This window comes from Centroberyx affinis, unplaced genomic scaffold (assembly GCF_046629955.1).
Source record: "Centroberyx affinis isolate AG114_WGS23_722 - 3 ecotype Tasmania unplaced genomic scaffold, CSIRO-AGI_Caff_v1 ptg001952l_1, whole genome shotgun sequence".
NCBI classification, from domain to species: domain Eukaryota; kingdom Metazoa; phylum Chordata; class Actinopteri; order Beryciformes; family Berycidae; genus Centroberyx; species Centroberyx affinis.
Window position 1 is genome coordinate 114,957 of NW_027280309.1, and position 25,699 is coordinate 140,655.

A 25,699-nucleotide genomic window follows, 5' to 3' on the forward strand; every position below is an offset into this window, starting at 1 on the left:
TCACGGCTGCTTCGGCCTCTCCAGCTTCATTAAGGGCTCTGCGGTGTCCGAGTCGCTGTGGTGCTTTCTCTCTCGCGGCGGCTCAACCTTGCTGCAGCGCGTCCATGAGGGGGAGCGCATGTACCCGCCTCTAGGCAGCACAGGCTGGTGGGGACCTGGGAACCAGAAGCACACAGACCCGCATTAGTCACACTGCGCGCCTCTCACGCCTCACACAAAATTACTTGCTTGCATAAGAAAATGTCTATTGCATGTTTATTGGCTACAGAACACATAACTCTATACCTGTTCCTTCAGAAAACCACAGCTAAGAGTGTGTCTGCAATCCATCTACAGAGTTCAGCTAGGTTAAAGCTATGTTAACACACACATACACACATGCGCCCACACACACAAAAACAAGACAACAGATTGCACAGGCAACAGATTGTTGCTTATTCAAGATATGGAGACAACACTTGGCAAGTTATTGTACACGATGAGTCACTCCATGCATTTTGAAACGATACTAAACAGGGGATTTGAATATTATGGAAAGTGAGGGGGCGACTGATCAACTCAATAGGGGTAAGAAACCAATTCATGTGTAAAAAACAAACGTTGCTATCCTATCAGATGCATATAAAATAACATACAAAAGAAGCACTTAACATGGGAATGAGTCATCCCTCACAAAAACTTGTACTTTCTCTTTTTGTCTCCTCAGCTAAAGAATCTCTCTGCCACCACTCTTTAATCTTATACTGACTCCTTCATCTTCTTCCCTCTTTTTCACAATTGGCTTCAGTGCCACTTCAAGAGACTAGTTGTCATATGAGAGAATTTTCCATGTATAAAGCAGGAAATTTTGACATTGGCCATAGAAAGACATGATTTTCCAGTTTAGGAATGTAATGTCATCGCTACTTCACACCACTTGGTGGTGCTGTCCGACCTACCAAAGAGACGATCATGCAACAATGGAGATGAGTGAAAGAGAGCATGCGACTCACTCTACCTTTTACTGCACATAGTATCAATAAAAAGACGGTTTAATGGTAAGTCAGGTCTTTCAGGTCCTCTAAGGGAATGTTATATTCACTACCTGGCTTATGTATCTTCCCAAAGCCACACCCATATTCACAGAGAGAGAGAGAGAGAGAGAGAGAGAGAGAGAGAGAGAGAGAGAGAGAGAGAGAGAGAGAGAGAGAGAGAGAGAGAGAGAGAGAGTGAGAGTAAGATGACATTATTGATCTCTGAAGATTGATGGTGCCTCCACTGGATTTTAATGAGTGGGACAACAACCTCCTCAGCATCGTGAAAGGCTCTGCTGGTGGTTGCTTGTTTTGTATGTGTGTGTGTGTGAGTGTGTGTGTGTGTGCGTGCGTGCGCGCGTGTGTGTGTGTGTGTGTAATGTATATCTGTCTACACCTTGTTTCCTCTGTGCATTATTCACGCGTTCTGTTGACCCACCCTTCCCCTGTCATTTGATTGAAAGCATGATGGAGGAAAATTATTCAAAGAGAGACACAGAGGAATGTTTACACACCTGATAAGTCAGGCGATATAATTACTTAACCCCTCACCCCAACACACACATAAATGGATTTATTTCTCTCTCTCTCTCTTTCTCTCTCGCTCTCTCTCTCTCTCTCACACACACACACACACTGCACCCCAAGCTACAGCTTTCTCAGACCCTCCCTCTTCCTCCCCACCATTTGTGCAGTATTCCTTCTGTGCTGTTGGCTAGCAGCCATTAGATCCTACAATCAGTATGTTGCTGTGTATCTTCACATCTCAGAAACACTAGACTCTCCTACAGAAAGGTTGGGAAGACACAGGGAAGAACAACAGTTGCATGGCATACTGTATGTGTGTTTTTGTGTGTATGCATTACATGTGTGCATGTATGTGATGATGCCCGTCTCTTTCAACCAATTTAAGGGGAACAACACTCATTTTATTTGTGCATGCTACTCCTGTTGTCTAGCACAGTGCATTCAGTGGTTGTGAACAGGAACAAGTATTTTTCAAACACGCTAATGTGTGATGTCATGCTGATTTACAGCCTGGAGCTGCCCCACTGGCAGTGAAGGAGACTGAGCTGGAATCTGACCTTTCACATGCAAAAGAGCTTTCATAGTAGGACTGAAGTAGAAAATAACCCTTAAAAACAACCTAGGTGCTGACAATGTCACCTTTTCTCTTTTCCGATTCTTTCTCTGTGGAGACGTGCATCATTACAGAGTGGGGCGGAAATGAATAACCTTTCTCTTGTTTGTGGGTATTAGAAGTGTAATAATTGTTCACTAAAACTGATAACAGCATCCTAATGCATAACAGCATAACATATAAATTCTGAGTTGTGTGGTGTTCCCCTGTAAGATGTGCTAATGTGACTAATATCTGAATGAATGTTATGCTGTTATACCTGATAATGCCATAGCCTATAATGTGAAAAACTATGCAAATATTACTGCAAGTAGTAAATCAAAACAAATCAATAAAATACACTGCATACAGACAAGTAGCTACAAAGTAGCTAATAATTAAGCTAACAATTAGTTAATTAGCAAAGGTAGCCAACTTTGACAATGATAAGATAAACACAAGTGCCAATATCTGCATGGATTTGATTCTCATTTGCTGTGTTTCCATTCAACTGTCAAGCAAATCTTTACTTGAAATATAACAAAAAATAAAATTAGAAGCGTTTCCTTCATCTGGGTTGAAGCAAGTAAACCATACCTTCCTCAGGCGAGGGTAAAAACAGTTTAAAAAAAAAAAAAATCTATTTTATTATATTTATTAAATATTGAGGAATTTGGATTTCTATTAAGTTTTTATTATTTTATACTGTACATCCTAATGTACGTAAAATACCTGGGAGGAAACACAGCTACTGATAAACTACACTTTACCCAAGCTGATCAATGCCCTGATCAATAAGGGATTTATTTTGTTATATTTGATGAGCAAGTATATGTAATTTGTAACAACATATATATACATATAATATATAAATGTATATATAAATGTATTTTTGCCCATGTCTGTCTCATGCTATATTGTTTGTCATACTGTAGACTTTTGATGTCCTCCCTCTGTCCTCCAGTGCCAGACTGTCAGAGACGGGACCCTCTTGGGACCCTGCAGACTAGATGAGTCACTTCTGTCAATGTGAAGCGGTCAATCCATAGCATCAAAGGATTTAAGAGTGATAATGGTACTTTAATATGAGGTGCTTTGGTGTAAACTGACTATGGACTGTGGAGCTACCCTTAGATGCAACCTGGATATGATTAGCAAATCTTTTTTCCTCTTTCTCTTCTCCCCTTGTCTTCAAACCCACTTGTCCCTTTCTTCTCTCTTCCCCTATTTGCTTGCATCACAACATCCATTTCTCTTCTTGGGAAATATATTGTTCCACCTTGGGCTGTAATGTTAGACCATGGTCAAATGCTTAAAGTAATAATTCTCTCTGAAACATAGGTCACATACACTATACTTATACTATTGCTGATAGTTCAGTCTTGATTTATATAAAAAACAGGAGGCCAACTTTGGCACCCAGTGTAGTTTTTCAGGGATATGGTTAAATGTCATGGTTCATCAAGCTCATTTGAGTATAAAACAATAAGCAAACATGCTGTACAAAGTCAGCACCTTGTTCATTGTCAATGGAGCTGCTCTAGAGTCGCTTGATCAATCACTAATTACTTTATTGGTTCTCTAGATTCCAGCTATGGTGTAGAGTTGATTATATTCTCTAATTTTGATGGAATTTCCCATGAAAGAATAAAAAAGGTGAATGCTTTAGGGTGAATTTTCTTTAAGTGACTACTACTCAGCAACCATATAGCAGAAAGGGAGAGGGAGAGAGAAGGGAATGGGTAAGGAAGAATTAGAGTTGGGACAGGAATGAAAGAACATTGGAAAAGTGGAAAGGGAGTAAAAACGGGGCAGAACAGGGAAAATGGATGAGACGAAAAGCAAGCAAGAAATGGCATATATAAGTAATGTGTTAGTGTAGTTGTTCAGATTATGGTAACAGTTTAAATGACTTTTGAAGGACCAAGCCTTGTATCCAGCAGGGAAGAGTGAATTATTCAGGAACCTACATTTAGAATGAACTCGCTCACCCAGCCGGCCCTGCTCTCTCTCTCTCTCCTCAGCCTCCCACTGCACTGTCATCCCTCTCTTCTTCTCCTCCCTCACCTCTTCCTCACCCTACTTCCTACAACCTTCCCCCTACCTGCCCCCCCACACACACACACACTCAGCAACTTCCCATAGAATCTACTGCTCACTTCCTCCACCTTCAACACTTTCCTATGCACTGACACACACACGCACACACACACACACACACACACACACACACACACACACACACACACACACACACACACAGCACAGCACAGCACAGCACAGCACAGTTCTGTCTGACCCACATTTACAATTGACTTTGACACAGTGTAATTAAACAGGTCCCTCCCTTTCTCTCTCTTCCTCAATGGAAGCCACTGACGCCTCTATAGACAACATCCAAGCTCAGCAATCCACCTTTCCCATCTGTTAACAATATAAGAACCATGTTATGCAAATATAGGCACATTAAAAATACACCTCTTTTATGAGACTGTCTTTGTCAGACTACAGCCTGTAATACATGCCACTATTATAGCTTTCACCAGGGTTTTCCAAGACCTTTCAATAATTGCCTGGTGTGACATCACAGAGGGTGGGATAATGAGGGAGGTTTTAGGGAATCCAGATGTAACAGAACAGCTGGGCCTCACAGCTGAGATTTGTGCTGTAAGTCGCTCTTGGGATAAATCCTTTTCTCACATGCACTATCTGTCATTGTCTGCACAGCACACAATCCGTATGGCACAAAAGAATATCTCTGTTTAAGTATATCACCTTCTCATAGATTCTTTTGTGTTCTTGAAAGTAGTGCTATAGGGAGATATTAAAACCATAATAGGACTGCTGGAATTTCCAGATCACAAAAAGGAAAGGTGTTTCAGGCATCTGAAAAAGATATGGAAAAGAGCCACAACGCACAGCTCAATTCTCTTTTTGTTTGACATGAGCACTTCCTAAGCATTAGCATCTCATTCTCTCTTCCTCACCATATACAGATGCTATTTGATGGACACACACTTTTATCCAAAGTGACTTACGGTACCACAAGTACATACACTGTTAGCATCAGTGGCCCCAGTGGTAATCAAACCCCTACCTCACATAGCACATTTGGCATCCGTCAAATCCACGGACATGTATGTGTTGAAACCATCTAGGTTGTGTTGTTGTGGGCGGGTCTTGAAACCTTTGGATCAGTCTGTGCAAATTCCATTGGCTGATGAAATCCATTAGTGGATAACATTTGAAATACATGGGATATTGTCGTTTTTTATTTTCTGTTTTTTGACTGAGCTACAACAATTTTAAGCACTGATAAGCACATTATGTAGAAAAAGCTTGGTGATGTGTTACATTTCATATCACAATCATAATACTCAGGAACAAAATTTACAACATGAATTTTTGTAAATATTGTGCAGTCCTACATGCAAAACACTCAATCCCATTTATTCCGCAGTAGTAAAGTACCCACTCAGGCCCAAACCTGGCCTTGTCTACAGTCACTCAAAAGCATGTACAGCCATCATGGCATCTATCTGGGATTATTATCCTTCCCCTGTACTGCTGCCATCTCTGAGGCAGACAGGCAGTGAGGCGGAGAATAATGGATCAAAGCCAGCTAAGGGACAATAAGAGGGGGAAAGGCGCTCTATAATGGTTTCTATGTCTAGTGTGAGATAAACACAGTACACAGGTAGAACAAAGAGATTGTTAAAAGCAGGATGAAGAAAGACAATCCACGAAAAGATACAGCTATTAAAGATATTAAATCTGGCAAATTAACAGAGTGCACAAGACTATTCATGTAGTGTATAAGTCTAGTCTAGTCTAGTCTAGTCTAATGTTTATTTACTATAGCCCTTTATCACAAGCATGCTTCAAAGGGCTTTACATACCATCATATACATACATCACTATATACCAAATTACATTATATATAGGCCTACATACTACATCATATACAGCTTATACTATATCAAAATATAAATGTATACAAGCAGTTATATACAACTCCAATAAGGAATAAATGTTTGCGGCACACTCAGACCCACTTATTCAGATGACTGATCTGTTTTTATTCATAATTCATGCAAGTAAAAACACAAGAGCGAACGACAAGTTTCGCATCACTGCTTTTTCAGGTTCGCTCATCAAAACATGTCATTTGCTTTTATGTTTTTCTTGCATAAATTATGAATAAAAACAGATCAGTCATCTGAATAACTTGGTCTTTGAGGGTGCAGCAAAACTTTACTCCTGCACCTCACAGATTTGGAGCTGTGCAAAGGAAATCGTGCCCTTACTTTTTAACAGTTTATAATAACTTTCTATCTCCTGAGAGTGAGACTTAAGCTTGATTAGTGGAGCGGGACTCCATTTGGCATTAGAAAGCGGAGCAGCGGATGTGTGGCCTTGGACGGGAAGTCTCTTGGCTGTTGTATCTCCTGCACCTGTACTGTCTGGCTATTGAGAAGCAGCTGTGGTGTGGGGCCAAGAGAGGCTGGGAAAACTTGGGTGGGTGTGGGGGGGCTGGGGGTGGGGGGTACTCTGAAAAGGGGAGGGGATACATTGTTTAGTCTGCTCAGCTCTGGGAACATGGGGTTATCTAGTGGGGAGGTGAAGAGAGGGAGGCGATGGTGAAGGGGAGTGGGGAAGGGAGAAGTGAGGGACTGAGATGGTGTGGTTGGGATTAGGGAATGACAGAAGCTTAAAAAACTTTTAAAAAGTAAAACCTGGGCTCCAGGGGGAAATATATGAGGAAGACAGGAGAAGATCCAGTGGACAGAAGTAGGGAGGGTCGTTTGAAAAACTGTAGGAGAGCAGAGGCTCCAAACAAAAAATAAGGGCTCCAAAATGGTTCTTAGTTATGTGGTTCTACTCAATAACCCTTTTCAGAGTTTTCTGAAGGTTCTTCAGGCTACAGGAAAAAAATTTTTCTCTCAAATAATCATAGTTAGGAAGGCTGATTGAGTGAGTAAATGGTGATAACCTGCTCAGTGACTTTAACTTCCAGTATTGGATCTTTTTGAGTATCGTAATCATGGTATAGATTCTGGAGGGCTAATTGGAAATTAATGCTTTTTGCGTCTTTCATATTCCATCTTAACCCAGCAAATTGAATAGATTAATCAATCTAAAAATGAAACAATATTGTCCCTTGATTTCACTTTCTAAAGGAAGACAACCCTCTTTACCTGTTCATCCTAACATTAAAGCCTGGTCATTTAAGTGATTCTAAATTGTTCTGCGACAGTGAGTCTCAGAAACTAGTAAGCCAGAAAATCAGTTCTCAGTTCATTATTGATGCTGCTAAGTCACACTATTAATTATTGTTCCATTATGTGTAAGAACATTTGCTGCTGTAAGCCATTCCTTAAGGCTCAGTTGGTAACTGCATCATTGTGACTGTCCAGTTAAGGACTGGGCAAACCACAAACACTAGCAGTAATTACAGTGGGAAGTGTGTAGGAATCCTTCACTCCACAGTGTATATAGTAAACTGAAATACATGAACTTGTTTGTGTTTTTCATTTCCTTTTCTTGCACAGAGAGTTCTAGACCGAACCATGCATGGGTTTCTGCTGCGAAACTCAAACTGAAAAATGGTTCTTTGTTGCACCTGATGGTGCTCTGCAGTACCGCTAATAGGTGCCAAGCAACAGCTTTAATTGAAAGTATAGGCTGTGGAGCTTCAGGCAGCAGCATATAGGACAGATGGCTAATAGGGACCATAACTCACACATAACAAGCTGGGCCATCATACACATTAGTAATGAACAGAAAAGAGAAAGGAAAGAGGGAAATAATGCTACCGAAAAAGGAGATGATGCTATAATAAGGAAACTGAGAGGAGAAAATAAGATGGGAGTGGGATGGGATGTCCTAATGGCATGTAGAAAGAATTGGAGGAGAAACCTGTTTTTTAAAGGTTTTAAGCTGAAGTGCTGACTCTCTCCCTACTGGATTGAGAAGTGTCTGTCTATTCATAAAAAAATCAGTTTTTTCTGAGCATTGTGTGCTGAGCCATGGCCAGAGTGAGTCAGCCATCCCAGAGTTAAGATCTCTCATCCTAAAGTGAAATTTTCTTCATAGTCTGGAGCAGTCAACCTTCACCATCAGCTGCTCTGGGAATCTACTGGCACCACCAGTGTGGATTTGGTGACATATGTCAATGCAGCCTGGTTTTGTGGTAATTTGTGGGAAATCATATAAAAAGCAGTGTACCCTGGTTTCCTAAAAATGAAAATTTGATCAGGAAAATCTGCTGCACAATCTGTGCAAAGCGGTTTAAAAAAAAAAAAAGGCTAATTAGGAATGATGTCCATAGTCATGACATCAAAGGTATATGATTCATGCATCATGTCAAGAATATTACTTTTTAGCCAATAGTGTACCATGTTGTTTTTAACAACTGAGCATGTAACCAATGCCATCACCAAAATGTTTCCCTAGCCTTGACAACAGTGCTTTTGCCTATATTTTTGTTGTTTTTGTGCAAGTATTTTGCTGTCATTTTGATTCTTAGGTGAAAATCCATGAAAAAATAAAATAAAATAAAAATTGGGGGTGTTACAATTGCCCTGAAAGATTCCTCCATAGTGCCATAATAGGCAGCAAGGAAGAGCATCCTCTCGGTCCTCTTTGGATGTTGTATGACACCAGAGGCTGGCATGGCACTTTCATCAAATCAAGTGATTTTTGTGGGTTCGCAAGGTGTTAATCAATCTCAGAGTCTTTCATTATGCTTGAATATGTAGCTTTAATCAGCAATTGGAATACCAATACCAATGTGCTCAAAATATTAACCAATTGGGTGAATACAACAGAATGTCATCCAACCAGTGAAAAAAGACCTGATCCAGCCAAGTCCCTTCAGCCTCTACACACTCCAACCAGTGACTAGACTTGTCCACATAATGGTCTCAGTTTCTAGAAATAAACTTCGGGTGGCATAGTCTGTAGTTACACTCATCATTGGATGTGACTTTTTTCATCTGGATGCACAAAAATTCGATTTTTTGCTCACTTTACTATAGGATCTTCAAAGTCAGATATGAAAGCTTGCGTATTGATCTGGACTGTATGTAGTCTGGATGCAATCTAGCTGCAATTCGCATATACTGTAAGCAATGCAAAGGAATGCAGGGGGAGAGCGGAAAAAGTAATGCAGACACAGATTTAAATAAACACAGCCACAGGAGATGCATAATTGCCATCAGGCTAAGTGTGGACATACATACATGTAATCTCATAAAATCCAATATTTAGAATCAGATCTCAAAAATCCCACTGAGGAGTGTAACTGTAGCCACAGTTCCTGATGTCCTCCATAGCCTCAGCTTCATGATCACCACTCTGAGACTAGAGCAGTGGACATTAGTTTTCTTCTTTCTGCCGGTGGGATTTTATGGCCAGATTAGCCACTGAAATGACTACAGCCTACTATATTACAAACTATCTGGTTTATGGAACTCTTGTAGAAGTTTTTCAAGGTTTTTATGCCACTGCTGTCCTTAGAGAAATTGCCATAGGAGCCTGGATTTTAACTGGAGCTCGGAGGCTCATCAATCTACCTGAGAGTACAGGATAAGCTCCACAATCAAAACAGACTCAGTCACCCGCCATACACCAGCCTCATTTCTCTGTGTGATGCTTCTTCAACATCTCTCCAATTACACCCCCTGTAAGATAACATAACTACTAGTAAAGGTATTATACTGGAGAGAGTGGATGGGGGGGAATCATAATGTCTTTTTACAGTAAGGAGAAGTCATAAAAGTTTATGCACAAGGAGGAAAAAGGGAACCCCACTTATCACACCTGACCTGTTCAATAAAAGTCTGACTACTGGGTATACTGAGTAGCCTACAGAAAAAGACAGAGTAGCCATCAGAGTAGTGAAGCAGTCTGGAGGTGGATAGAGCTGACATAAACAGATAAAGTGAAAATCTTATCTAACTTATATATCAATTAATGTGTTTAACGTTGCATCATTTATCATTAGGAATTAGGATTGTCTACCTTTTAAAAGACATCAGACATTATGTGTAGGCCATAGGCTTAAAAATAGTTAGGGTTTATCAAAGTAAAACTACCCTAATATTATTAGGCTAATAAGGAATAAGTTACAGCTCTAATATGAATACACAGGAGACTTGAGTGACAAACTCTGGATGATTTGTTATCTGTGATTGAAGGCATCAGTTTGGCATCTGGCTTGTTCATGGTAGCTTGAGATAATATGATATAGTATTTGCACTACTATTGATATCCTATGAATGCTGTGTGTTAAAAATAATACAGCCTCCAGATTTTTTTAACTGCTAAGTTATTTATCTGCAGTTACTGCATGAGACACTGTGTTCACATACACGTTTACTCTGCTTCACTCCTCACCCTGAATCTTTCCCCCCTTAAAAAAAATGGGAGAATGTAAGTTCTCTTTTCTTGCTAGTCTCCAGAATTTCATTACAACCGCCCATTAATCCATTTTGACACATATAGACTAAGTCACTTAAGAACTAGCTGGAAAGGTCTGAGCTATCTGTCTCACTTTCCCTATGAGCCAGGCCCTTTGCATGCTCTGCACAAGTCAGCAAGAAAGAGACAACTGAAGGTGAAGGGGAGACGTATAATTCTGTGCATCAACTTAAGAGACTGTATCTGCTTTGAACTCATTATATATTCATAGCCAAACAAAGCACTTGGATTTGGTTACACCCCTGGATGATGCCAGTGTCACTACTGAAACTCTGACATCTTTATCAGGGAAAGTGTGCTGTTTTCAACATTTGACTATTACAGTTCATCGTCTGGATATTCAATATTTGCATCACTAAGAAGTTGTGTTAACCATGTCAGTGGACCTTTAAATATCGAGCTGGCATGGAAGCCTGTGTGACTGCAGAGAGGCAGGGGGAGGGAGGCGTAGTGCTGGAGGAGAGTTTTCACTCCCAGCATACAGTATGAGGCTCCCAGGTCATAAATAAAACATGGGAGAGATTGTTTTGCTTCCTTTGGCAAATTGAGAGGGAGGTGGGTTAGCCGTTATGCCGTACCTGCTGCTGTGACAAACATGCAGGTTAAACTGTTTCCCCTCTAGTTTATGCAAATATGCAGTAGGCCAGTCTGCTGCATTTGAAGAATTTGGCTCATACTTGGCTGGTATGGTGCTAATAAGTAATCACAATGGACAGTCTCAATTGAATGCAGCTTTGTTTTGATTCATTCCAGTTTTCCAGAATGAAATTCCCAATTGTTATTTTGGATTTCATATTCATAATGCAAACTAGAAATAACCGCCTCGCGGTTGTATGCCTCCGCCAACAAGTCAAGTTGCAGTTTACATCCATGTCTGTCCAGACTCATAAAATATATGTAGTGAAGACTTTGAAGGAATTTAATAAAAGGTATTACATGTATTTTTTGGCGAAATGGAAGTTATCACTATATTGACATATGATTCCAGTGAATAATTTCCAGTGAGAAACATGCTGTCTTCACATACAGTACAGAGGACTGATAGAGAGCTTTGTCACATGGTGCAACGACAATCACCTGAAGCTCAATATCAGCAAAACCAATGAGCTTGTGGTGGACTACCAGAGGAACAGGACCCTTGACCTTTGACCTTTGACTACCAAAATCTAATCAGTTCATCCTTGAGTCCAAGTGGACGTTTGTGCCAAATTTGAAGAAATTCCCTCAAGGGGTTCCTGAGATATCGGGTTCACAAGAATGGGACGGACGGACGGACGGACGGACGCACGAACGGACAGACGGACGGACGGACAACCTGAAAACATAATGCCTCTGGCCACGGCTGTCGCCGGCGCGGAGGCATAATAAAATTGTTCCTGATAAGACTAATCACCATGTAATATCTGTCCCATATGAAAAGGAGAGTGTATCTAGGAAACTGTGAAATGTGTTTTTGAATAGTCCCTAAAGGAATCTCCTGAGTATCATCATAGCCCACAATAGGGCTATGATTTCCCTAGGCTTTTTTGTTTGTGGGCTCACACACACACACACACACACACACACACATATGTCTATGACCATCTTATAAACTGCTAATCAACATAAAATTGCTCGGTGAGTTTTAGCTTCTTATATAGTGTGTATAGCTACAGAATGGGAGCAGTATTATAATTCCCCAGGTCATTACAGTTTGAGAGCAATACCACAGACACAAACACAGAACTGTTGTTTCATGTTTTCCTGTGTGGAGAACAAATTCTCACCCCTAAAAAAGTCCCTGTGTTGAGCCAAAGTACTGCAGAGAGGAAATTTAATTTGGGTAATGCTTCCCTCAGACAACCAAAGAGTATGTGTCAGTGTGGTATAACGTGTTATACCGTACAACACACAGGTTACTGTCTCGCATTTTAAGTAGCCTACAGCTGTGAAGGATCTGGAAAAGGGCAACGGTTTCCCTAGGAGACAGAACACTTGAAAAAAGGGGAAGGAATTGCTTCTAATTATTCAATCAGTCACAAATATGAAAATGCATACATGGGCCATGGGACAACAAATCTGGCTACAACACATGCACACTTCATTCAACACACTTTGAATGGATACACTATTACTCAGCAGCAGTGCATTTACTGTTTCATGGCCTATGCATGCATTTTTCGCATCTTTATGACTGATAGCTTTAACATATACTGTATGTCCAGGTTCACTAAGATTGCGTTGTGAGGAAAATCTGTCTCATTAAAGGTCCCATATTCTACACTTTCCAGTGTTTTATTTTATGTCTTGAGGTCCATTCAAAGCTATTTGTGTGGTGTCATGTACCAAAAACACTCAATCTATTTTTACAACCCCTAACCCTAACCCTAACCCTAACCCTTTTCCAGCATCTCTCTGATCCAAACAGGCTGTTTCTGTTGCTGTGTCTTTAAGGCTCATTAATATTAACAACCCCTCTGTTCTGATTGGCTAACTGTTTCAAGAGTGAAACATAAGACACCACAGCGCCGGCAGCTACAGGTAGGGAAAACTCTCCGGTAAATAAACAATGGCAACCGCTCAACCGCTTTAAAAAAAACCAAACACTTTGTTAGCCTATTATTTCTTACAAAAATGATAATAAGCAAACCTTTGTGACGCCACAAAGTTACAGAAGTCCAAATGGCTCGTTTGAGGCTTGGTTTTCTAATATGGATTGCGTGGATTTAGTTAGTGACCGTGCGTTTTGATACTTTCACAATGTTTAGATAGCACATCCAACTTTTTAACTCTTTATAATCAAAGAGGCAAGGGGAATCCAGTTTTCCACAATATGGGACCTTTAACTAAGAAATATGTGCATATCAAGTTGTGGTGAAAACAAGCCCTCAAAAACAGCATTGCACAAGCAAATAGCCTCCTTCATCACCAATTGCAACTGAAAATTGCTTCAGATTTGAGACTAATTGACGAAGGCTGGCGCTGTAATGCGCCCTTTATAACTGGAGCGTTCTCTGATCTGATTTCAGATTCTAGGACAAATACCCTCTCCCTTGCTTGCTCGACTTGCTGCAATGATGTCTGCAACTTGTAGCAACGATAGCAGCCATTCTGAATGGCCAAACCTTTGGTGCAAAGTAAATACAATCATTTGGGGAAGTTGGTGCTGCGAAGTGTTTGTGAATTAGGTGCAATCTCGATTTGTATGACCTCGCCTAAAAATAAGTATTATGTGTGCAAAATAATGAGATTTACATATAATTTACATACATATGACCGTGACATACACAAACCGGCTTTATTTTTGACCAGTGCTATTAGACACGCTTTCCACTAATTGTGCATGGTTTGGTGATATAGCGCACACATTTCCCTGCACAAAGCTTGAGTGAATCTGGACCAAGGTGTTGTTTTTGCATTGAAGTGGTTCCCCTCTCCCTATTTTTCTTATTGTAAGAAACATACGCAATTCAGAATACAATCCAAAGAACATGCCATAAGAGATGAGAGAGCGTTCTTGGCAGGACTTACCTGCTGGAGACTCGTTGTGGTTCTCCTCATCAGAGTCAGCAAAAACTTCAGCCAGTTCCTGGTCAGACATGTCAGTCAACTCTGTCAGATCCAGGAGGTCAAAGTGCACCTCCAAAGAAGACACACTACTCAGGGGCTCTAAGGGGCAGAGAAATAGAAGATGGCATGGTTATAGTCTGGAATGGACTGGGGAGCTTTACACTATCCGCTCATTTTTGCTGACATCACAGAAGAAAAAAGCGGTTCCTTAAAAAGAGGCGGGGGATAAATTACATACATTGTGATTACACAGCTCCTCACCGCATCATGTAATGCCACTCTTGAATCTCAAGCGTACTCATAATCAGATCAGTAGCCGTCCCTGGTGGTACTAAAATCGATTTCAACAACACAGAAGACTTTGAATCTTTCATCTAGTTTTATCTGTGCTTCTCTTGTAAGCTATGCGCCCTCTACTTCAGAAATATCGAAAGAGATTGCATTCTTTAATCTTCCTCCCAGACAACCAGCTGGTCTGTGTGCTGAGCTGTGTGTCTCTGTATCAGCATGACGCCAGCATGTTAACACAGGCAGCTTGACTGCAGAATCAAGACAAGAGCTAAGGTCAGTGGAGATGAAAATAGCATCTATAGCCAGTGCCACGACGTGCTTTCCTCTCTGTCTCTGTCCTGGGTGTGGGACACCTGTTCCTTTCTGCACAAGATCCTATACCCCAGCCGGGGCTCGCATGGCTTCTGTTGCACACAAGATGCACAGGTGTGTTGTTAATGTGCTGTACATCAACGTGCCAGGCTCGGCATTCCAATCAGACTGTCTCCAAAGTTGTAATGGATCTGACTCTGTAACACATTCTTTGTTGAACATATAGCCAAGCAAGCGTCCCAGTAAACCTGTTAAACCTATGTCTCCTTTAAGAACCATGTCTGTGTAATACAGGGCTGAACTAACCCAGCATTATAGACAGGAAGAAGATGCTTAATGCTGTGCTGCTATATAGGGACCACACTCAGATACTGTAGGTGGAGGTGTGTTTGTGTTTCTTTGTGAATCAGTGGATGCTTGTCTGAATTTGTGCACACGGCGTCTATGCTGTGCAACCTCAAGTAGGATTGAGAACCTCTGTTTGAGTTAAACACAGAGTGTGCTTCGCTGGTTGTGGGTGTGCCTGTGCAGAGAAAAAGAGGGGGTGCATGACAGGTTGAAAGCTGCCATTATCCCATATCGTCCGTGTGTCCGTCTTGGTTTTCCAGGCTGTTTAAAACAATCCTTCAGGGTGAATCCCACTGTTCTGCTCCTCTTTGTCTGCTGCTGCAGAGATGTTTTTTCCCTTTGTCCTCATGACAGAACACACATTGATTTAAAGAAAGAAAAATTCATCCATGTTACAATAAATCAGAGAAAACTAATTATCATGCTGGAGCAGTGGCCTGGCTGGTGACTGTGCTACATTTCAAACATATTAGATGTACTCAACAACAGAAATGCGAGAGGAAACTTGTGTGGAATGAAACAGAGAAAGGAAGCAGTGAAGATGAGAGAATAGAAATAATAAGAGTGAGGGAAATACAGAGACTTTTGGAGTGGCATGTTGCTGCTGTTTGAAGTCTTTTAATGAGCCAACTCTAGCTGCAGGGAATCAGAGGCAGGATAAACAGCCAGTCCCGTCTCACCTCTCCTTTATAATCCATACTATCTCACCCATTTTAGTCCTTTTAGACCTTAGAGTTGCATATGTTGCACTGTTGATCATATATACAGTTCTACTTGACTGCTTTGAGCACTGGATGGGAATCTCTGGCTCAGCACTTAGCTCCGATCTTACCTCTCAGATAGAACCTACTCTGTTACAACAGGCAATTCCTCATCTACCTCGGCAGACATCACCTGTGGGGTCCCTCAAGGCTCCATTCTAGGCCCCATCCTTTTCTCCCTCTACATGCTCCCGCTTGGAAATAAGAACTGCCTGTCCAGGTTAACGAGTAGTGCAATCTTACTTTGTACAATCAAGTTGTTTTTATCCTTCACAGATCTAGAGAAGGTCACACATGCTTTTATTCCTTCTTGTTTAGACTATACTGCGACTTCCTCTATTCCTGCCTCAGTCAAAAGTCAGTCTCATGTGTTCAGCTGGTTCAGAATACAGCAACTATTTAACTGGTGCCAAACAAAGACACCATATATTCCACCATATATAGAGTTTTAGCATCTCCCCACTGGTTGCCAGTTAGTTATAGAATTGATTTGAAGATTTTACTGATCATGTTTAAAGCTCAGTTAGGTCTGGCCCCTAGCTACATTACAGACATCTTAGTTCCCTATGGGACAGAGCATAACCTGGGATCCTGTCCCTCAGTCTAAAGACTAAAGGTGACTGTGTTTTTCCATCAGGACTCAGACTGTGGAACAATCTGCCTGAAGAATTTAGAGTTGCTAAGTATCATCTTTTAAATCACTTCTTAAAATGCATTTTTACAGATTTGCTGTTATGTAATTGTTTTTGATCCTGTCCGTTTTAATTTGGTGTTGTGTCTTGTGTTTTCTTTTGTCTGATGTTATTTTAATCTCCATTCTTCTTTTAAAGTGTTCTCTAGCTGGTGCTTTTTATTTGTATCGGCTATGTATTTTACTATTCTTGTTTTATATCCCCTCCTGTAAATCACTTTGTAAACAATTATAATTATTGTTGTTATTATCCCTTTTGAGGCTGTAGAGCTAAATGGCACAGAAAGGGTTAAGCTAACCATTCTTGCACCACTAACTCTTCCCTGATTAGGGCAACAACAGCATTTTATTATTTTTGATTGGAGAAACACTAAAAGGCTACATGTAATTAAAATAAACAGTAGTCAGCAGTCTCACACCATTTCACATCAGAAGCTTTGCCCATTTTTAAATGTCTGCTGCCCTGGTATTTGCCCATGGGCTTAGTTATATCCAGCAGAGTACAACTGCAAGCACTTATCGGTTGCCAAGAAAAGTATAGTACCTACTTCTTTAAACATTTTTTTTTTACATTTTACATACATTGTCAATACCTAAGGTTGCTTCTTTATGATAAGATATGTGTGTTGGCATGTGTGTGTATATGTGTAAGAACAGATTGTGATGAGCTTTCCCAAGAGGCTGGAAGATGCTCGCCCACGGCTATCAGTCTTTTTGAGAGGAGAAACCAAAAGTACTGAAACAAGGGGGTGGGGAATTGTGGAGGAGGAGATGAAGAAGAAGAAGAAAGCGGGAGAGGCAGGATGGCATGGAGGGAGAGATGAAGCTGCTGTGTGATTAAAAAGCAAGGTACAGTCTCTGTGGGTAAGGAGGTAAATGTATAGAGAGAGGGAGAGAGATGAGATGAAAGTACATGGAGAAATGAAGGGGTTATGCAAAGGAAACACTCCCTGCGTTATTTTCCTGCCATCATTTTCTTTTGGTTACTAGTTTATTCCTATTCTGCTGCGCTTGTTTTTCTTAACACCTTCTCCCCCATCCCTCTTTCCTCTCCCACACCCATTCTCCTTGAATAATTGATCAGTACGTTTTCCCTCCCAGTGTAGTTGGCGACAGGCAGACAGACCGAAACAACTGCCTCCATCGCAACACCAATCAGGGCCGTTCCGAGACGCCAGCGGGGAGAGCTGACAAAGGAGAATTCACACTGGGACTCAGAAATAGAGGAGACTTTGTGCCTCGGCAGATGGACAATGTAGAAGACCATTACCCCTCCTTAAAGCGAACATCCAGTCCTATGGCTGAGCGTGGCTTGTAAAATCAAATTTGGACTTTCATAGTGTGCTGGCCCATTTTGACATCTCCGTAATCACACCTTTATTAACATTATGCTAACATTAATTCATAAAAACCCAGGAACTGCTGTCTAACCGAATGCCATTTGGTTAATATAAAATATGTAAAATAAAGGTTTGCAGGTATCAATTAAATTGTGTTATATAAATTTCCTTTCCTTTCCTTTCCTTTCCTTTCCTTTCCTTTCCTTTCCTTTCCTTTCCTTTCCTCATGCAGGGAGATACAGATGGATTCAATTGAAGGAACAAAGAGACTAGAAAGAGAGGGGGGAGTTCACATTTGGGAGAAGGGATGTGCCTGGTATGCTGCATCTGTGTAATCCCCTTCCCTCTCTACCATCCCATCAGGGCTCTGAGGTCATTAGTCCAGAGTGAGCAGCCTGTAATGAGGACTGGGTGGAGTCGGATGGGTAAGATTGTCAAGTTATTATTATTAAACACACACAGGCAAAAAAGAGGTTATCCAGACAAGCCCAAGCATGTCTAACAAATCAATTTATAATATGTTTTTGCTGGTGTTTTTTTTGGGGGGGGGGATTTTGAGTACACAGGCACTTGTCAATATCATCGCAATTGGCAGTAACCAAAGAGAATGGGCAGAGTAACAATTTAAAACCTAATATTTATTAGCAATAACAATAAGTTTTCACAGAATATGTCACACCTGCATTTCAATTCAATTCACTTCAATTCAGTTCAGTTCACTTCATTTCACTTCAGTTTAATTAAATTCAATTCAAAGAGGTTTTTTGACATGACAAAATTTGGCATGACATACCTCTCTCACTCTGTATGTCTGTATGTAAAAAATACTTTACTGAGAGAACCTGATGTCAGCTTTGCCTATCAAAACAGGAAGAATTATTAAACTTCTGAGAAGAAAATATTGTTTAAAATCTTAACAACCTACTAATGAAGTCTAAGTAACATGATATGAAGTCTTTGAGGTAAATTAGCTCAAATTAAACAAAGAATAATTATTCTTTTGCAAATTACATTTTCTTCAGGTATTTAAATGGAATTTTGTAGCACAGCAGTGTGCAAAAAGTCAAAGGGTATATATTTTTTTTGTTTTCAATTTTAACTATTTACTATTACTATTTACTATTTAAATGCAGTGTTTGGTGGCACCATGCCCTCTCACCACCAGTGCCACCACTTTCTCATAGCTTGAAGAGAAATCCTTCATGCCGAATTCAATCAACTTCATCATCTTCACCTGCTCTAAATTTGAAATTTGATTCACATTCTTCTATGAGAGGATGTGGATGATGGATGTGAATGTAGTGAGAGATTTGATCATTTAGAAACCCAATTTTTCTTTTTTTCAGGATGGTGTTTTCACAAAGAACATTATTTATACTGGCAATGATCTCTCTTTACATCTCTCTTGCCCTCTCTCTTTCTGCTTCTCTAGCCTGACTAGCCACGCACTGTTGGCCAGCCTGCCAGGTGGCGTGGCCAGTGGTCACATTAAAACAGGAGGACAGAGACATTAGCCTCTCTGGATGAGCTGCCTCTTTGAATGAGTGTTTAGTTAGTGAAGCAGATAAAGGCTGCCTTGTAGCCCCAGTATCCTCTCTGTGTTTCTGTGGCCTGAGGCTGTGCCCCGGGCCCTGGGCCCTTGGTCCAACACATACAGGGAAGCCTCTGTATGGGACTGATGCACAATGGATCCTTTCAGGCAAAGCTGTGGAGTGGACTTTGAGAATGAGGGCCAGCATACCTAAAATATGCAATGATCATTCAGTGGATCTCAAGACCAGGCTTAACCTGTAGTGGATGAGAAGGTAGATAGTTCAGAATGTGTGAAATGTGTGAGAGTAAAGGCCCATTCACACCTAGAGCTATAACTATAAAGATAACTATAAACTATAATGATACATTGTTGCTCAAGCATTCACACTACAACGATATCGTCTTATTTCGGCGCGACTATGTTGTTATTTACTTTAGAGAGCGAGTAAAATAAAAGCAGTCAGTAAGTCAGTAAAGTAATCATCCTCTGACTATATATTGCTCTGAATACTCGGCACCAAAATACATCAATATTGTCGCAGTGTGAATGCTTGAGCAACAATGTATCGTTATAGTTTATAGTTATCTTTATAGTTATCACTCACTAGGTGTGAATGCCTTAATGATTATCTTTTGGTTTAGTGTTATGGAGGCTTGTGGTAGAAGTTCATCAAGTGTCACTACTTTCTACTCTAAGGCATCGGAGTAGTCACTGTCATTGATGAGACACGCCGAAATAGAAACAGCCTATCCTCTGTGCTTATGATGCAATAGTCAAGTACTTTCCTGTAACATACCAACTTCGTCTTGGTCATACCATATTTAGGTTTTCCTACCTCCTTCTTCATGGAAGAAATTTGCTGTAACTCAGTTTTGTTGCTCAAGGCATTTTTCATCCATATTCAACTTGTATCCTCTCTTTTCCCCCCAAGTCTGTAGTACTACTTCATATTCTTCAATTATTACCATGTCACACTCTCATTTCTTTCCATCAATCCATGCATCCATCCATCCCCTTACCCCGGTACTCACGTCTCCTCTCAGTGACGTGCAGCAGGCCAGCAGGATGCCCTGAGAGGCCGCCCTCCTCCTCCCCAACTGGGTGGTGGAACAGCTCCTTGGATAGTTCGCCTGAGCTGGAGGGCTTCAGCAGCTTCTGGATGTCTTTGTTGGGCTCTATCAATATACAGAGACAGAGAGAGAGAGAGAGAGAGAGAGAGAGAGAGAAAGAGAGAGCAAAAAGAGAAAATAAGAGGATGTATCAGGTGTTAATCTTTAAGAAAAGACAATATAGGTGGTTCAGGGATACCGACTTATTTTCTCAATTTAACTTAAGGTAGATCTGTTTCCCCTAACTCTAACTCATTTCCCATTAACCCAACACAACTTAATATAATAATTATGCAGTGAAATCTTTACAAAAAAACATCTTTGGCTAATGAAGGGGAACAAGGTAGTCACACATTCCTAGTGCTGGAAGAACTCAATGCTCCTTTCAATTTCTATCAGTCATGTACTGAGGTTATCCTCTTTACATAACCAATGTTATGTATCCCCACTGAGATTATATCTCAAGCATACCAGATCTAAGACTAACATTAATCCCCAGGTTATTGCATCACCTTCCCTTTGTAATCCCTGAATATCTCAATTGCCTGTCTCTCTGTCGTGTCTCTGTGACACATTCTGCACATCTCCATCTACATTCATACAGGCAAGTCTGCACACCTCTCATCATCTGTCAATCCTGTATCCACTATGTGCGTGTGTGTGTGTGTGTGTCAGAGATAGTGTTTCAGATCTCCTCAGGTGTGTGAGTCCCTGAGCAGACACCTAATTTGGTTAATGTGAAAACAACAATTTCATCATGTGTTGTGAAGCAATACAAAATGAAAAATGTATTCTGAGAGCCTTGTCATGTTCTTCACCTAGGTTAATATTCTCAGTCAAGCCAGCTGAGACATCACAAACACATCTCGAACAAGCATTCAAAATAGAAAAAAAAAACAAAAAAACAATCTCACCCAGGCTTTTTTGCAGCTCTGAAAATAGAAGGTACTTTAAATAGTGTCCCTTAAAATGCAGCATGCACAAAATCTCACTCTACAAAACCTGATCAAAGTGAAATGTTTGCCCATACACGTCACATTTCTTTCACACCCCAGACATCACAGTTTTTGTTATTCAAAGTGGGGAAGTGGAGAAATATGTTGGGGTTGACAAGGCTGTAAGAAAGAGGGGAGGATATACAAAGGAGTGTGTACAGACTATGGTACAGAGGTGTATGGAGGGAGGGAAAAGGATGCTCAGGAGAGGCCCGGGGTGTGAAGATTTCTAACCAAATTGCAGGTAGGGCTGCATAATAATAATTGAATTTCATATTTGATCCTAAACATTAGCGTATATTTCCCCCCCAATGATAATGTTTTGACATTTTTCCCAATTGCCGAAAAATAAACTAAGTAGAAAAAGTTGTGCCTGGAAGTATTGCAATTCACACTGGAAATGCAATATTTAGCAAAACACATTGATTTTTACCATATCATGCAGACCTGATGGAAAGTAGTGTGGGAGTAGCTCCCCGATGGGCCTGCCAGATGGCTGGTACCATTTATGCTTGCAGTATGTTCCTAGACAGTAGCATCTCTCAAATCAGACAGAAAGTGTGTGCTACAGCAGAAGGCCTGGCCAGCTGAGGCACAGCCAAAACATGATGGATTCTGATTTCACCCTGGACACCCCAATGTTCTTTGTTGGCTATTGATTTATTCTCCCAGACAGGGTCCAAACAAACCGAAAGACTATATAGCTTTACTTTTCCTGTTATAATAAAATGTCTGTTCAATATTTATACTGTCTACCAGCAGATTCAGTTTCCAGTCCTATCACTTTGTCTGGCGAGCAGCGGTTCTGATGGTCATGCCAAATTACTGTTAAGCCTTTCCAACAATTGCCTTGAGGCGGTTTAATTACGCCCTCCACCCCAACACACACACACACACACACACACACACACACACACACACACACACACACACACACACACACACACACACAAAGAATGCACTGCAGAGACATCCTGAATCAACAAATTTATCATGCTTTTTATAATTATCTATTTCTATTTTATAAGGAAATGTATGTGGTAGCAAATACTATAGTCTATGTGATCAGATTAACCAACAGTTTTACAGGTTTTTTTTGTGCATTGTGTCACATTAAGAACTGACTCTTGTTTCAGTGACTTTACTATATATGTGCCTCTCAAGGCTGTGAACATTTACTATGTTCATGATACTACACTTTTGGCCGATACTAGACTAGACTAGGGCATAAATCCCAGATGAGAATCTCTCTGTATCCCCAGTGAGAGAAAGGCTGTGCTATACTGGCTATCCCCTCACATGGACTCTATGTACTTGACTGACTTCAGCTGATCTATTTTGTTATAAGCTACTGTTGCTCCTACCTTGGTGTTCATTTATTTGATGTTTTTATGCTTTATATTGTTTTATGTTGTGTGTCTGTAACCTTTATCTCTGTCATTGATGCTGCTTTACTTGGCCAGGTCCTTCTTGTAAAACAGATCTTGCATCTCAATGAGGCAAAATAAATAGATGTCTTGTAATATGTTCAGTGTTCTCATGGAAGATCAACCTGGCTCTCAATCAGGATGTTAGTGACTGACTGAATGACAAAGAGCTGTTAGAGGTCACAGGATTACCTGGATGTGGCTCCTGAAGGGGAGACAAGTTTACACAGACGGGCTGATCTAGCTACGACCGTCACATCTGTATATACAGTATGTGTGTGTGCTGTGAAGAGGCCATCAGCACATAGTGTACATAACGAGAAAATCAGTCACTGCTGGTGGAAGCTAAGAGGACATAATGTGGCCTTTTCAGGCCATGGCTAACTCTGTTTCAAGTTATCATGCATGACTCCCTCTGAATCAGCTGACCCTTTGGTTCACAGAGAAAGACGAGACAGAGTGTGCGTGTGTGTGTGTGTGTGTGTGTGAGAGAGAGAGAGAGAGTGAGAGAGAGAGAGAGAGAGAGAGAGAGACAGACAGACAGAGAGACAGAGAGAAAGAGAGAGAGGGAGAGAGAGAGAGAGACAGACAGACAGACAGACAGACAGACAGACAGAGAGACAGACAGAGAGAGGAGAGACAGACAGACAGACAGACAGACAGACAGACAGACAGAGAGAGAGAGAGAGAGAGACACACACACACACAGAGAGAGAGAGAACGATCCATGTTTGCCAACAGTTGAATCAAACTCGTGTCTTGGTTCGATAAATCAATCTACTTTCGCCTGCACAGAGCAGGCAGGAGGAATTAACAAGTTCTCTCAACACCCTTTTTGCCAGTTCATTGTGCTTGCTGCTTTCTCTCTATCATTTGTCCTTATACCGTTTTTTGTTTTTTTTACAGTATACACTCTGCAATGAGATTTTTACATCCATATTGCTCCAAAGATAGCGTACCAAATTACTGTGTACACCAGAATTAAATCACTCCACAGTGAAGGTTTCTAGTGGTTTGTTATGGTGCATGATCTGCCCATGTGTTAGTTCTAATTGTCCCAAAGAGGGCTGTGAATTATCTATTTTCTGCTAATATAATGATTCAGAATGATCACTTTCACCCCATGATACATTTCCTCATCAGTGGTTGCAGGCCGTGTGTTCCAGGATGACAATACCACTACCCACAAGCCACATTTGGTGACCCAGTGGTTTGAACAGCATGATAATGATGTTGGGTCTAATTCAATTTCATCTCCATGAACACATATGCCGATTGAGCATGCACAGAACATTCTGACCACTGGCATGAACATGAAGCACCCAGATATGTAGACAGTGATAAGTTTATTTATTTATTTATTTACTTATTTATTTATTTACCAGGGACAGTGCACATTAATCAACATTTCAGTTTCCACATCAATGTAAATATGCCAGTTTATGAGCTAAGTGTAACAAAACCCTAGCAGAAAAAGCACCTCCCATCAGTAGAGAGCCACTGTCACTCTTAGTGTCTGCTGAGGTAGCAACTTGCAAATGCTGTCAATACACCACTGTTTTACCTTACAGTACAATAGTAAAGCAACATTGACAATACCATGCTGAAGAGTACGAAAAACTAATTGACTGAATGGTTGGAGCTGTATAGGTACAAAGACAGACTAATGGAATATACTAACAGGCTAAACCACACTTTTACTACTTTGCCTTAATTTGTAGGATGCACGTTCTTTCGTTCTTTCATTCAAAGCTAATATAATAAGTTGATGTCCTGCATGACATTTGAAACTTACAAACAATGCTTACAATATCTAACAATACAAACACTTGGAGACACAGGTTTGGTATTGCAATACAATGGTGGCATTGAGGTATTATGCAGTGCAGCCTTACAGTACGGGCTTCTCTGGACGGCCTACACACAAAGGCCATGTGTCCAGCCACCATTCTAATTTGTATTTCATCAATCACAGCTTCTCTGTGGTTGACCTATGCTGTGTGGAAATAAAAAGGTCTACACTGGTAAGCATGAAAATTAACCTGAAGCTCGAATCCATGCAAATAAAACCTCCACAACTCAGGCTGAATGTATAATACACATTCCACACATTCACACTGCCCAAAGACCAGTCACTCACAACAAATATATAATATTGTTTGGCTGTGAGCAATGATGTGTGTCCTCCTGCTTGGGGGGAATTATCACAGACGGTGTACTGCTATATTAACAACACGAAACAAACAGTGAGCGTTCCTCACATCAGTGACCAACTCTAGTCTAGACTGTCAGAAAATTGTACTGACATGGATGTAGAGATACTCCGCTGGTAACATTATTTGAGGAGGCTGTGGTCCAACCAGTCTGGACAGGCATGCAGTGTAGTCTGTAGTGTTGGAGCAGTCACAGTGAATCGAGTGTCAGTGCACACACTAAATACTGGGAAAATCTATTGGTCTAATACAAAAGCTAGACCTTAATAATTTGAGAAAGTGTCTATCTATGTCTAAACATCATGAACATGTTAAGCAGGACACTTCTGTTACTCACAGTGGGCAGGCTATTCACAGCACAAGTCTAAGTTATTCAGAATACAACCAGGCAAGACAAAGACGCCCTGCAACGCTATGCTTCTCATGTAATGGCACTAAGACCAAGGCAGAGAGGAGAGAGAGAACAGAAAATGGCTCTTACCTGGGCTCCCTGCCCCTCCCTGTGCCTCCAT

The 25,699-nt window shown here is 40.8% G+C and overlaps 1 protein-coding gene across 1 annotated transcript; it reads right to left on the minus strand.

Annotated features, from left to right (window-relative positions):
* Nucleotides 1-25,699, minus strand: dbndd1 (dysbindin domain containing 1). The gene is made up of 4 exons (XM_071530665.1): nt 25,669-25,699; nt 20,475-20,618; nt 14,128-14,265; nt 1-155 (listed from the first exon to the last, which is right to left on the minus strand). Exons 1-4 carry the CDS (start codon nt 25,697-25,699, stop codon nt 1-3), a joined length of 468 nt encoding a protein of 155 aa, XP_071386766.1.

What these genes read in the sequence shown, in the direction of transcription:
- dbndd1 (XM_071530665.1), bottom strand. Translation starts at nt 25,699, where the DNA reads ATGGAGGCACAGGGAGGGGCAGGGAGCCCAG. An exon ending in GGGAGGGGCAGGGAGCCCAG is followed by an intron (nt 20,619 to 25,668) that starts GTAAGAGCCATT and finishes GTATATTGATAG; the next exon opens with AGCCCAACAAAGACATCCAG. An exon ending in GCACGTCACTGAGAGGAGAC is followed by an intron (nt 14,266 to 20,474) that starts GTGAGTACCGGG and finishes TCTGCCCCTTAG; the next exon opens with AGCCCCTGAGTAGTGTGTCT.